The sequence below is a fragment of the Aethina tumida genome, chromosome 6 (assembly GCF_024364675.1).
Source record: "Aethina tumida isolate Nest 87 chromosome 6, icAetTumi1.1, whole genome shotgun sequence".
In the NCBI taxonomy this organism is placed as follows: domain Eukaryota; kingdom Metazoa; phylum Arthropoda; class Insecta; order Coleoptera; family Nitidulidae; genus Aethina; species Aethina tumida.
The window spans coordinates 10,590,192-10,604,838 of NC_065440.1; the positions used below are offsets into that span (position 1 = coordinate 10,590,192).

Below are 14,647 nucleotides of genomic sequence, written 5' to 3' on the forward strand. Positions count from 1 at the left end.
TTTGAGCAACAATGATTCACACTCTTTGCAAACATCCATATTTATTTAAACACATAGAATTTTACATTTAACATTAATTAGACAGTACCGATGGAATTACCGCAAAAAATTATTTATTAAAACTTGCACAAAACACAGGTAAACAAAACGGTAATATTTTCTAAAACCTTGACAGCAACAACGGCCGAAGAAACCCAAACGATTTCCTAACGCCTTACGTGCACTCGTTTAATTGCATTGATAAATCGTCTCTTTAAATTCCACAAACGAAAGCAGCAATTAAAAACGCGAACATCTTATAAAAAAAATATAAACTTTCTGTTGTTCTAATATTGAGGCAACAGTAAATTACTTCTTGACCAACATCGTCCGAACTAATTGACCGTGTTTTGTAGCGGAAATGTTCCCTATACATAACGATGGAAGTCGTTAAAAAAAGCAGCAAATTAAGAAACACATTATGACATAACTGAAACAGAAAACGGCCATGTGGTTCTCGGTGTGTTATTTTTTTTTTTAACTTTGAGCGAATTACGTCGGTCTATTTTCGATTCGAGTTGAGTGACCTGCGGGACACAAAAGAAACGCACTCACCTCCAATTTTTTCGAGTACTCGTCGATGATGGCGTCCTGTTGCTTCTTCAGTTCCTCGTTCTTTTCGAGTAGGGCTTTGCCCAGTTCGGCGGCCAGGACGAGGTCGTTTTCCTTCTGCTGCAGCTGGGTCCAGAGGTCCTCGTTGATGTTTTGGGATTGGTTGGGGTTGAGCGGGCTACGGTTCTCCATTTCTACTACATAATTTTCTAGCTCCTCCAGTTTTAACATGCTTCGCGGGGGATTTACCGGACGCAATCCATCATAGACGCCATTTTTCCTCTACAAATTATGTTTATTTGTTAATTGTGGGGTTCTAAAATACGTTTTGGTTGGTAAAATAATGGAATTTTGTTTGTGTTTAAATAATATTTATTTATGTTATGTTTAAATGATATTTATTTGTGTACAGGGTGATTCACCTAACTCACTGATAAGTTCACAGAAAACACTAAAATGTATTAATTTGAAATTTTTATAGTAATTACTACTTTTATAATTTATTTTACACATAATTTCATTTCCGGTTTCACCGGAAGTAACTTCAACTTTGTTATTTTGAATGGAACACCCTGTATATTTTTGGGTTTTTAAATTATACATGTAAATACAAATAAAATAACTATACCATGTCCTATACCCATACCCAATAGTTTTTGAGTTATTAATTTTTTTCTATAAATTTTGACAGATGAAACTAACCTAACCTAACTAAAATGTTTTGATGCTGGAAAGTTCATTTTTGATATATATATATTAACAAAAGAACCATATTATAAGAAGCCATTATTTGTACTGCCAAATCTTATACAGGGCGTTCATTATTTACTTTTAATTTCGTACATCTTTTCAATTTTTATGTCTTTCAATCTTAGAGGGAACACCCTGTATATTTGGGTTTTTTCATTTTACATATAAATGCAAATAAAATAGCTATACCATGTGCTATACCCATACCCAATAGTTTTTAAGTTATTAATTTTTTTCTATAAATTTTGACAGATGAACCTAACCTAACCTAACCTCACCTAACCTAACTAAAATGTTTTGATGCTGGAAAGTTCATTTTTGATATACATATTAACATAAGAATCATATTATTAGAAGCCATTATTTGTACTGCCAAATCTTATACAGGGTGTTCATTATTTACTTTTAATTTCGTGCATCTTTTCAATTTTTATGTCTTTCAATCTTAGAGGGAACACCCTGTATATTTGGGTTTTTACGTTTTACATATAAATGCAAATAAAATAGCTATACCATGTGCTATACCCATACCCAATAGTTTTTGAGATATTAATTTTTTTCTATAAATTTTGACAGATGAACCTAACCTAACCTAACTAAAATGTCTTGATGCTGGAAAGTTCATTTTTGGTATACATATTAACAAAAGTACCATATTATAAGAAGCCATTATTTGTACTGCCAAATCTCATACAGGGTGTTCATTATTTACTTTTAATTTCGTGCATCTTAAAACATCTATAACTTTGTTATTTTGAATTTAACACTACATATGTCAGCTTAATTAAATTGAATATCAAAAAACTTGTCGATTAGATAAACAGTTTTTAACAAAGTTTTAAGTAATTTTACACAATTTAAACAGAATTTTAATACTATTTGAACAGTATTTATAAGAAATTTTACTAAGATTGGGCATAATTTTAATGTTTGTCTGTTTTTTACATATATTTTAAAGAATTTTAGATAATTTAAACAGTTTTTAGGTCATTTTGTCCATTTTCACCAGAAGTTTTAGATAATTTTATACAGTTTGAACAGACTTTTAATGTATTACAATCTTTACAAAAGTTTGACTATTTATTACATATGTTTTAAAAGAATTTCACATAATTTAAACTGTTTTTAGGTAATTTTGTCCATCTTCACCAGAATTTTAATGTTCCATTTAGTTTAATAAATGTGTTAAATAATATTAAATTGTAGAATAATATTTATAATAAATTTTGATAAAATGTAACATAACTTTAAAGTCTGTTTTTTATATACTTTTTGAGCAGTTTTAGATAATTTAAACAATTTTTAATAAAATTTTAGGTTATTCTATATAGCTAGAACAAAATTTTTATGTCTTTCAATCTTGGATGGAACACTCTGTACATTTGGGTTTTTAAATTATATATGTAAATGTAAATAAAATAGCTATACCATGTCCTATACCCATACCCAACAGTTTTTGAGTTATTAATTTTTTTCTATAAATTTTGACAAAATAACCTAACCTAACGTAACCTAACCTATCCTAACCTAACCTAACTAAAATGTTTTGATGCTGGACAGTTCATTTTTTGGTATACATATTAACAAAAGGACCATATTATAGGAAGCCATTATTTGTATGTGGCAAATCTTATACAGGGTGTGCATTATTTACTTTTAATTTCGTGCATATTAAAAATAATTTTGTTATTTTGAGTTAAACACCACGTCTGTCTGCTTATTTAAATTGAATATCAAAAAACTTTTCGATTAGTATATATAAACATTCCCTATATATAGAATGACGTGTGGCATGAGTGGTATTTGTGAACACGTTAGTACATTTTCGGTAAAATCTGTTAATTTTCATTTTATATATAGAAAAAGCCTATACCAATTAAAATGTTTTTTAATTTTCTATTTAATTATGCAAAAATCTACATGATATTCCATTGAAAATAAGTTATAAGTGTTAGTTATTGATGTTTTATGTTAAGATACACAAAATTAAACATAATTTACGAATACCCTGTATAAAATTGTAATGATTTCTAATAGTATGATCCTTAGTTAAAGTGTATGCCAAATAATAACTTTCTAGCATCATTAGTGGTGATTTTGCAGACATTTTAGTGAGCCCATCAATCTGTCAAAATATTTGGAAACAAATTAATAACATAAAAACTATTGGGTTTAGGTATAGGACATGTTATACCCATTTTATTTACAATTACATGTACAATTTAAAATTGTAAAAACATACAGGGTGTTCCACTGAAAATAACAAAGTTAATGTCACTTCCGGCGAAGCCGTTCAAAAGAAATTAGAAAAGTAGTTCAAGTTAAGTTATAATGGCAATAAAAATTTCATATCAATGCCTTTTTTAATTCTCTATAAACTTCTAATGAATAAATTAGATGAATCATTCTGTATTTGTGGGATAATAAAATATGCTTTAATTAGTAATAACTCCTGTTAGTTGACAATTATCGTAATAACACAGCAAAATAATATATTTTCTAGCTTCTCTAGTTTTAATAAGCTTCGGGATTTACTGAACACAATCCATCGTTGACGCCATTTTTTTTTCACAAACTATATTTACTTGTTTATTTATGGACTAATAAATTATGTTATGATTAGGTACTACTTGTATTACTCAACAGTGACCGAAATAACACAGAAAGCATTAGAAAATTGTCTGTTTTCTAGCTTCTCTAGTTTTAAAAACTTCGCAGGGGATTTACTGGACACCATTCATCATAGACGCCATTTTTTTCAAAAACTATATTTATTTGTATATTTGTGAATAAATTATATTTTGATTAGTTACTACTCGTATTACTCAACAGTGACCGAAATAATACAGAAAACATAAAAAATAATCTATTTTCTAGCTTTCCTAGTTTTAAAAAACTTCATAGGGGATTTACTGAACACAATTCATCATAGACGACATTTTTTTTCACAAATAATATTTATTTATATAATTGTGGGTTAATAAAATATGTTTTGATTAGTAACAACTCGTATTACTCAACAGTGAATCAAATAACACAACAAACTGTAAGAAATTATCTATTTTCTAGCTTCTCTATCTTTAATAAGCTTCACAAGGAATTTATTGGACACAGTCTACCATAGACGCTATTTTTTTTTCATAAACAATATTTATTTATATATTTGTGGATTAATAAACTATGTTATGATTAGTATCAACTCGTATTACTCATCAGTGATCGAATTAACACAACAAAAAGTAGAAAATTATCTATTTTCTAGCTTCTCTAGCCTTAATAAGCTTCGTAGGGAATTTACTGGACACAATCTATCATAGACGCCATTTTTTTTCAAAGACAATATTTATTTATATATTTGTGAGTTAATAAACTACGTTTTGATTGCAACAATTCGTATTACTCATCAGTGACCGAAGTGACACAACAAACTGTAGAAAATTATCTTATTTATAGCTTTTCTTGTTTTAATATGCTTTTCAGCGGATTTACTGAACACCATCCATCACATACGCCATTTTTTTACAAATAATATTTATTTATATAATTGTGGGTTAATAAAATATGTTTTTATTAGTAACAACTCGTATTACTCAACAGTGACCGAAATAACTCAACAATCTGTAAAAAATTATCTATTTTCTAGCTTCTCTAGCTTTAATAAGCTTCGCAGGGAATTTACTGGACACAATATATAATAGACGCCATTTTTTTTTCACAAACAATATTTATTTATATATTTGTGGGTTAATAAACTATGTTTTGATTAGTAACAACTCGTATTACTCCCAGTGACCCAAATAACACAACAAACTGTAAAATATTATCTATTTTCTAGCTTCTCCAGCTTTAATAAGCTTCGCAGGGAATTTACTGGACACAATCGATCAGAGACGCCATTTTTTTTTCACAAACAATATTTATTTATATATTTGTGGGTTAATAAACTATGCTTTGATTAGTAACAACTCGTATTACTCAACAGTGACCGAAATAACACAACAAACTGTAAAATATTATCTATTTTATAGCTTTTCTTGTTTTAATATGCTTTTCAGGGGATTTACTGAACACCATCCATCACAGACGCCATTTTTTTTACAAATAATATTTATTTATATAATTGTGTGTTAATAAAATATGTTTTGATTAGTAACAACTCGTATTACTCAACAGTGACTCAAATTACACAACAAACTGTAAAAAAATATCTATTTTCTAGATTCTCTAGATTTAATAAGCTTCGCAGGGAATTTAATGGACACAATCTATCATAGACGCCATTTTTTTTTCACAAACAATATTTATTTATATATTTGTGGGTTAATAAACTATGTTTTGATTAGTAACAACTCGTATTACTCACAGTGACCGAAATAACACAACAAACTGTAAAATATTATCTATTTTCTAACTTCTCTAGCTTTAATAAGCTTCGCAGGGAATTTAATGGACACAATCTATCATAGACGCCATTTTTTTTCACAAATAATATTTATTTATATATTTGTGGGTTAATAAACTATGTTTTTATTAGTAACAACTTGTATCACTCATCAGTGACCGAAATAACACAACAAACTGTAGAAAATTATCTATTTTATAGCTTTTCTTGTTTTAATATACTTTTCAGGGGATTTACTGAACACCATCCATCACAGACGCCATTTTTTTTCACAAATCATTTTTATTTATATAATTGTGGGTTAATAAAATATGTTTTGATTAGTAACAACTCGTGTTACTCAACAGTGACCGAAATAACACAACAAACTGTAAAATATTATCTATTTTCTAACTTCTCTAGCTTTAATAAGCTTCGCAGGGAATTTACTGGACACAATCTATCATAGACGCCATTTTTTTTTTCACAAACAATATTTATTTATATATTTGTGGGTTAATAAACTATGTTTTGATTAGTAACAACTCATATTACTCATCAGTCACCTAAATAACACAACAAACTTATCTATTTTATAGCTTTTCTTGTTTTAATATGCTTTTCAGGAGAGTTACTGAACACCATCCATCACAGACGCCATTTTTTTTTTCACAAATCATTTTTATTTATATAATTGTGGGTTAATAAAATATGTTTTGATTAGTAACAACTCGTGTTACTCAACAGTGACCGAAATAACACAACAAACTGTAAAAAATTATCTATTTTCTAGCTTCTCTAGCTTTAATAAGCTTCTCAGGGAATTTACTGGACACAATCTATCATAGACGCCATTTTTTTTTTCACAAACAATATTTATTTATATATTTGTGGGTTAATAAACTATGTTTTGATTAGTAACAACTCATATTACTCATCAGTCACCTAAATAACACAACAAACTTAACTATTTTACAGCTTTTCTTGTTTTAATATGCTTTTCAGGTGAGTTACTGAACACCATCCATCACAGACGCCATTTTTTTTTCACAAATCATTTTTATTTACATAATTGTGGGTTAATAAAATATGTTTTGATTAGTAACAACTCGTATTACTCAACAGTGACCGAAATAACACAAGAAACTGTAAAAAATTATCTATTTTCTAGCTTCTCTAGTTTTAATAAGCTTCGCAGACGCCATTTTTTCATAAACAATTTATTTGTATATTTCTGAGTTAATAAAATATATTTTTATTAATAAAACCACATGTTATTAACTAATAATAAATTTTCCAAGACTTCTGGTTTTAACAAGCTTCGCGAGAGAATTACCGGACGCAATCCATCACGAACACCATTTTTCCCACAAAATCAATATTTATTTGCAAATAATGGGGCAATAAATACGTTTTAATTAGCAATAATCCGTAATAATGAACAGTCACTGAAGTAGCACATGAAACGGTAGAAAATAATCATTTATCTAACTCCTCCAGATTCAATAAGCTTTACGGGGGATTCACCGGACACAAACCGTCATAGACGGTGTATAAACGATATTTATTTGTAAACTATGGGTTAATAAATTACATTTTGAATAGTAACAGCCACGTTTTAATCAACAGTGAGGGATACACCACAGTAAACAGTAGAAAATAATCATTTCAAGTGCTTCATATAATCATATTTGTTCAGCCTTATCGTTTTTATTCAAATAAGATCAGCAAATATTTGTTGGAACGTCAACTTTATTGCAATCGATTCACCTGCAACTAAACCGATTATGATGTCATTCGATATTTTCGTTTTTCGAATCGATCTGTTGTGAATACTAAATAGTTTTTTTCCAATCAATTTATTTAGACTACAACGAACAATAACAATAATAACTTGTGTGACATTGTTCAGTTCCTTCCACGACATTTAAATCAGTTAACTTAAGATAACGTGTCGAAATGTTAAAAGGAACAAAAAATCACAAAACACAAGCAGTTTTTCATTGTCTTGTGTTTACTGATCACCTTGACATTTCTTGGAACCAGTCCGCAGGAGTTTCAACAATCGTCCGTCTAACCCTCACCTGAATATCGCCAGTTAATCCCAAATCGCAATGATCCTGCGTCTTCAAGCGACACAATCAATTGTCCGTCCCGTTCGGTCGCGTATTGCGAAAACAAAAATAACACAAAAAAAAAGCGCACGAAGTTACCGAAAATGAAAAAAACACCTCGCACTCGGGCGGTCGGACGCAAACTGAATAAATACCGTTTTGTTTTCATCGCGGTCTCCTGAGCAACACCTTGGCGCATGCGCGGCACGTCTTGAGCGTGTTTGAATTGTCTGCGGATGGTTGTTGGGACTAATTATGGTGCCCTTAAGTTTATGCTTTGTTCAGGTACTCATAAACCCATATTTATTAAAATTTGTTCACTGAGCTATTTAATATTTATGTGTATTTTTTTATTATTTTATTATTTGCCTAACGTATTTTTTTTTTTTAATTTTAAGTATCCATATAATTTGGATCAAATGAAACAAATGGGTGTTTGAGTGTTTTAATACAGGTTAAAAAATAGTTCCAATATCACAGTGTCAAAGTGAACAAACGTGAGCAATAAAATATTTAAATAAAAACCGTTAAAAATGAGGTAAATATAACAACAATATGTTAATTGAGTCTCAAACCTTGACCAATTTATTATCAGTTTTCTCAGATAATTTCCTTTTATAGCCAGGTACAACTTTTCTGGCTGACGATCTCTTACAACTTGATCTATAATGCCTATTGAATTAAAAAGGAATTAACACTGTGGGTAAAACAAAGCATTAATTAGATTTCAAAACGTTTCTAGTTTATTGACATTTTTATCAGTCCCTTTTTTACAATACAAAGGAAACGGTGTTGCAGCTTATGTTATTGAATTTTATAATAAATTATAAATAATAATTCTAATACCTCAATTTAAAAGCAAATAATAATGTTCAATAAGTAATTTATTTAAAAAATAATTAAAAATTAGGTTAAAATAAAACATTAATTAGGTCTCAAAACGTGCCTAATTTATTGGCAGTTTTCTCAGCCAAATTACTTTTGCTATACAATTAAAATTGGTCTTGCAGCTTGTGACAACTTCCTTGTACATCTTCACCATCCAAACAACTCTTACAACTTGACTGGTAGCCTTCCTATTGTCCTAATTTAATTAAACAAACAAATCTGACATTTACTTGGGTACATATTTTTATATGTATACTTAAATTATGTAACAATATTATATAAATTATAAATAATTATTCTAATACATTCTTTTAATGTTCAATAAGTTATTTAATTAAAAAGGAATTAAAAATTAGGGTGAAATAAAACATTAATTAGGTCTCAAAACGTGCATAATTTGGCAGTCTTCTCTGCCAAATTACTTTTGCTATACAATTAAAATTGGTCTTGCAGCTTGGGACAACTTCCTTGTACATCTTCACCACACAAACAACTCTTACAACTTGTCTGGTAGCCCTCCTATAGTCCTGACTCAATTAAACAAACAAATCTAACATTTACTTGGGTACATATTTTTATATGTATACTTAAATTATGAAACAATATTATATAAAATATCAATAATTTTTTTAATACCCCCTTTTAATAACAAGCATACATGTTCAATAAGTTATTTAATTAAAAAGGAATTAAAAATTAGGGTGAAATAAAACATTAATTAAGTCTCAAAACATGCCTAATTTATTGGCAGTCTTCTCAGCCAAATAACTTTTGCTATACAATTGAAATTGATTCTGCAGCTTGGGACAACTTCCTTGTACATCTTCACCACCCAAACAACTCTTACAACTTGACTGGTAGCCCTCCTATAGTTCTGATTTAATTAAACAAACAAATCTGACATTTACTTGGGTACATATTTTTATATGTATACTTAAGTTATGTAACAATATTATATAAAATATCAATAATTATTCTATACCTCCTTTTAATAAAGAACAAACATGTTCAATATGTTATTTAATTAAAAAGGAATTAAAAATTAGTGTGAAATAAAACATTAATTAAGTCTCAAAATGTGCCTAATTTATTGGCAGTTTTCTCAGCCAAATTACTTTTGCTATACAATTAAAATTGGTCTTGCAGCTTGGGACAACTTCCTTGTACATCTTCACCACCCAAACAACTCTTACAACTTGACTGGTAGCCCTCCTATAGTCCTGATTTAATTAAACAAACAAAACTGACATTTACTTGGGTACATATTTTTATATGTATACTTAAGTTATGTAACAATATTATATAAAATATCAGTAATTATTCTATACCTCCTTTTAATAAAAAACAAACATGTTCAATAGATTATTTAATTAAAGAGGAATTAAAAATTATGGTGAAATAAAACATTAATCAAGTCTCAAAACGTGCCTAATTTATTGGCAGTCTTCTCGGCCAAATTAGTTTTGCTATACAATTAAAATTGATCATGCAGCTTAGGACAAACTTCCTTCTACATCTTCAACAAACAAATCTCACATTTAGTTGTGTATATGTTTTTACATGTATACTTAAATTAAGTAATTGAATATTATATAAATATCAATAATTGTTCCAATACCTTATTTTAATAAGGAGGAATATATAAAAATAAAACAACATTATTACTAAGCTAAATTCCTGTTCCTGTTCAAATCAAACTGTTGCAGCTTGGACCAAATCCCCTTGTACATATTCAGCAACTGAAAATCCTTTACAACCTGTTTGTCCACTTCCTCATACTCGTGACTTAAAATCCACCTTGCCAGATTGAATTTCGTCTGTTGTATGAGTTAAGGTAAAATACAACATGCACAATAAAATATATAATTAAAAAAGGAAGGAATAGAGAAATAAAACAACCTTAATTAAGTTTTAAAACTTAACTAATTTATTAACAGTTTTTTGAGCTAAATTCCTTTTCCTGTACAAATCAAACTCATGCTGCAGCTTGGACCAAATCCCCTTGCACATCTTCAGCAACCGAACATCTTTTACAACCTGTTTGTTTGCTCTCTCATACTCATGACTTATAATCCACCTTGCCAGCTTGAATCTTGTCTGCTGTATGAGACTTAAGGCAAAGTATAATCTACACCTGGCCGCCACGTTGGGGTCGCCAAGTCTTAAGGCTATTTTCAGCTGGTGATAGGATATTTTGCCGGCAATTTCGGCGCAATTGGTAAAATAATCACCGTAAGCGGAAAACGCACCGCCCAGCGTCGACAGCCAGGACAAAGCGTGTTCCAACTCGCAGTGTTCTCTGACCATATAACTAACACGTTCGTTCCTGCAAATCAAACGTATTAACATCACATGATGATATTATATTTTTTTTGTACTACCAGTTGCGGTCAATTTGATCGGTTTGCGTTGGTCCCAATTTAAGTATTAGGGGTTCGTTGTGAACGATAAAACTAACTCTAAACACTTCACTTAGTCCCAATTCTTTCATCAAATAGTGCACAAAAACACAATCTAGAACTAACGTTGTTCTTGCTGGTTGTACGTAAGGACACTGTTTGATTCGGCGTTTTTTTAATTGGTAAAACCCGTAGTAATATTGGCCGTCCGTAATAACAACGCAAAATGGGTTTGAAGTGGTGTTTTTTGTTCGTTTTTGATTTGGATACATTTCTATGTTTTTGAGGTTAAGTAGAACGTCAAGCTGCAACTTAGTTGAAACGGTTCAAATGTATGTTGTGGGTCGCGCAAAATATATAATACTGTTGTAATACCTTATGAATAATAAACAAAATGCATGACAAACTATTTTAAATTAATTGTACACACTCATATTAACCAAAAATTAATGTCATTGTAGACGTATGCAACCAAGACTGCACGAAGCTTATGTAATTTAATTTAATTCACTTCTAATTTATAATTTATTTAAAATAATTCTAATACTCCTTCTTCCATTATTCATTCGGTACATAAATCAAAATAATTTTTACTTAAATAAATAAATGCATTCATTTATCTGAATAGTACACCTCGTTAGGGTGAATGACAAAAACCAGTAGTTACATAGGGACTTCCCCTAAACGCGTTATGAATTGGGTACTTCTATTTATTCCAAAAACAGTTTATTTTGTGTTATTAAAAGAAATTGTAATAATATTAAGAATATAAATAATAAATAAAACATCATTTTTATTTGGATATATTTATTATTTTAATATTATACATTTATGTATTACATAATTATTGTAAGTGGTACCGTAGACACACCTAAACATTTTTCAGATTATTTGATTTTCGATAATGAGTCACCATCGTTTTTCAATCAAATTACTTAATGAAACAACAAAAAACAGTTTTTCAAATGTTTCAACACACAAAAAAGCGTACTGAAAAAACCACGGGATCTCATAATTGTTCGTCACAAGGTCCGTTTACAATATATATTATCATTTTGTATAATAACCAACGCACGTCGAAAAAATGGAATGTATGCAATTATTAGTTTTTTTTATGTTAGTTTACGTATTTTGTCAAAAATATCTTTTTCATCTGCCTAAGGACTCGGCGTCGCGTCCGGGCGTGTTCCCGCCGTTAGAACATCCGCAAACCAAATTCGAAAACATCGAGAAAACATACTTTAAATACTTTCAAAAACTCAACCAACAATATCTACAATATTCCGTCGCGTATATACAAAAATATATTAAAAATTTAAGTGACAACAAGCGGGCAACGCGTCGGGACGCCAAACTGAGTCCGACTATTAGAAATGTGTTTAGTGCTCTTTGTTTCTCATCTAAACTAAACAATTTATTATTTATTTATTTTTTTGACATCACAGCTACTACTCTAGGTTTACACGCAATAAACAAAATGGCTCACATTTATTATAATATTATATTTTATATAAACACTTAATATTGCGAATTTCTGATAATTACAGGCAATAAACGTCGCCCCCCTGTGTAAACAAGGGACGTGTGTTTCTTGCGTGCCGAATCTATATACGTTATATATTGCGAACCAACCGAAATCAAACCATTTCATTTATCCGTTTTGCTTTTTTGTTATATAATCGATTTTTAAGTACCCATAAACTTGTATAATCTACTTACAAAAAAATACTATTCAGCTGCAAAACACTGTATTATATATACATCTTCTTAGAACGTTTAAAATTCACCAATATCATCATTTTTTTAGTAAATAGTTGCCTTACTATAAGAACGAACGAAAACACAGACGGTGCAAGTTACGGCCTGCACCTCAGCGAAAAACTTGTGCGAAAAGTGTAGTGTAGTGTGTGAGTGTGGGGATTTGGGGGGTAGGAGTCAAGGGGGTAAACAAACAACACCGACCTACAGTACGAGTAGAAAATTTACACGGTAAAAAAAATTGCGTCAGCCTCCGCACGCTTCGCACCCGAAAGCTAGTAAGATTCGAAATGGGGGATGTGTGCGGGGCCTTGAACCGTTTCAATTTGGAACAGCCTAAAGTTGATTGCACACCATTTAAAAAATTTGATATGACTTATTTTTTTTATTAAACGTAACGTCTAGGGTAAGTACAAAAAGCCACGATAAATACGTTTAGTTTTTGGGGGATGCGACAAAGTAGGCCCCAGTTGATTTTTGTTCTCATTTTTTGGGGGGTGTGTGTGTTAATGATTAGCTTAATCCTAGGAAATTATAACGATAGTTATTGTGTAAATTAGAAAACAACAGTCAGCCCAATAGAAAAACAAAATAATACTATCAAATAATAATAATAATAATGATATTAATAATAATAATAATAAAATAGGCGTGAAGCAGCGAGGGTGTCTGGGATAGGCTATATAATATATACTTTATCCTAGCTAAGACGTGAGAATTATAACTTGCGACAAGCCTAGGGAGCCTCCGAAAGCCTCCCACGGCCCGTTCATTAATCTGTTTTTTTTTTGTATATATATCTCTAACAATATATGGACGATTACAATGATATCCTGTGCGGGTTGACCGACGGCAACACCACGCCCACTCGCCCGCTCACAGACGGCGGTGAGCATGCGCAGTGTTGCGGTGCGGGCCTCGCGCGACGTGCTCCCTATGGCACTGCCGAAACCTTTTGCACAGTTTCCCCCCACGACCCCCGTTTTACATGGTCGAGTTGTCCCACTCCAGCTGGCTGACGTTCTGATAGTCGCGTTTGCGCTGCGCCCTTGGTTGCGGCGGCTCGTCGTCGTCCTCGTCCGAGCTGTCGGCCACGCGACACGGCCCGTCCATGTTCTCGTCGTCCGATGACGTTTCGGATTCCGACTGGTCGCTGTCTGTGTAGTCGGCCGGCTGGCCCTCCAGCTTACGTTCGGCACTCTGGAACGGAACGTGATTTAGACAACGCGAGAACGTTTAATTTAATTGTGACGTACCTCCATGGGATTGACGGTGATGGTGAGCGCGGAGTCGTCCCAGGTCATCTCGCCGTCGTGGGCGTCGTCGCCGGCGGCGCCGGCACCGCCCCTGGAGTGGGCGGCGCGTATCCGCACGACGCCGAGCACGATCATGAACAGGAGGAAGCCGACGCAGACGACGACGATGACGGTGACGGCGTGCGAGCCGCCGGCGGACATCAGACGTTCACCGCCCGGCATCGTGTTGGCGGCTGGCGAGAAGTCGTGCGAGATGACGGAGGCGGGACGCACCTCGACGCTGTGTCTGTTCACCTGGTTGTGGGCCACGATTGGGTCCTTCGGTTGTGGATGGATGACTGTCAACTATAAAATAAAACGTTAATAAATTTGTTTTTCTGACAAGGATTCTAATATAATATATATTACATTTAAAAATATACTTTAGAATGTTTACAAAAAAATATATGTGATTAATTTCGGTCTTGATAATAAAAATCAATCAGTACGATTAGTTACAATTTATATGTT

General features: G+C 31.6%; 3 protein-coding genes across 4 annotated transcripts in view; all 3 read right to left on the bottom strand.

Moving 5' to 3' along the window:
* LOC109605641 (bicaudal D-related protein homolog) overlaps positions 1 to 7,964 on the bottom strand; it is a 59,406-nt gene extending 51,442 nt beyond the window's left edge. For both annotated transcript variants that reach the window (XM_049968493.1, XM_049968492.1), the window contains exons 1-2: positions 7,807 to 7,964; positions 595 to 873 (exon numbers count right to left, since the gene is read on the bottom strand). In XM_049968493.1, coding sequence (XP_049824450.1) covers positions 595 to 822 — 228 coding nt within the window. In that variant the 5' untranslated portion in view covers positions 823 to 873; positions 7,807 to 7,964. The remainder of the gene's footprint in view (positions 1 to 594; positions 874 to 7,806) is intronic.
* Positions 7,965 to 10,628: 2,664 nt separating this feature from the next.
* Positions 10,629 to 11,586, bottom strand: LOC109605637 (uncharacterized protein F58A4.6). The gene is made up of 3 exons (XM_020022229.2): positions 11,499 to 11,586; positions 11,106 to 11,434; positions 10,629 to 11,050 (listed from the first exon to the last, which is right to left on the bottom strand). The coding sequence occupies exons 2-3, from the start codon at positions 11,393 to 11,395 to the stop codon at positions 10,636 to 10,638; spliced, it is 705 nt and encodes a 234-aa protein (XP_019877788.2). The 5' UTR covers positions 11,396 to 11,434; positions 11,499 to 11,586; the 3' UTR covers positions 10,629 to 10,635.
* Positions 11,587 to 11,913: 327 nt separating this feature from the next.
* Positions 11,914 to 14,647, bottom strand: part of LOC109605639 (calsyntenin-1) — an 81,468-nt gene continuing 78,734 nt past the window's right edge. The window contains exons 8-9 of the mRNA XM_049968346.1: positions 14,138 to 14,482; positions 11,914 to 14,081 (exon numbers count right to left, since the gene is read on the bottom strand). Of these exons, the coding sequence (XP_049824303.1) occupies positions 13,866 to 14,081; positions 14,138 to 14,482 (561 nt within the window). The 3' untranslated portion in view covers positions 11,914 to 13,865. The remainder of the gene's footprint in view (positions 14,082 to 14,137; positions 14,483 to 14,647) is intronic.

Coding starts and splice junctions, on each gene's coding strand:
- LOC109605637 (XM_020022229.2), bottom strand. CDS start 11,395: ATGTATCCAAATCAAAAACGAACAAAAAACACCACTTCAAACCCATTT. Junction 11,051..11,105: donor GATCAAATTGACCGCAACTG/GTAGTACAAAAA, acceptor TTTGATTTGCAG/GAACGAACGTGTTAGTTATA.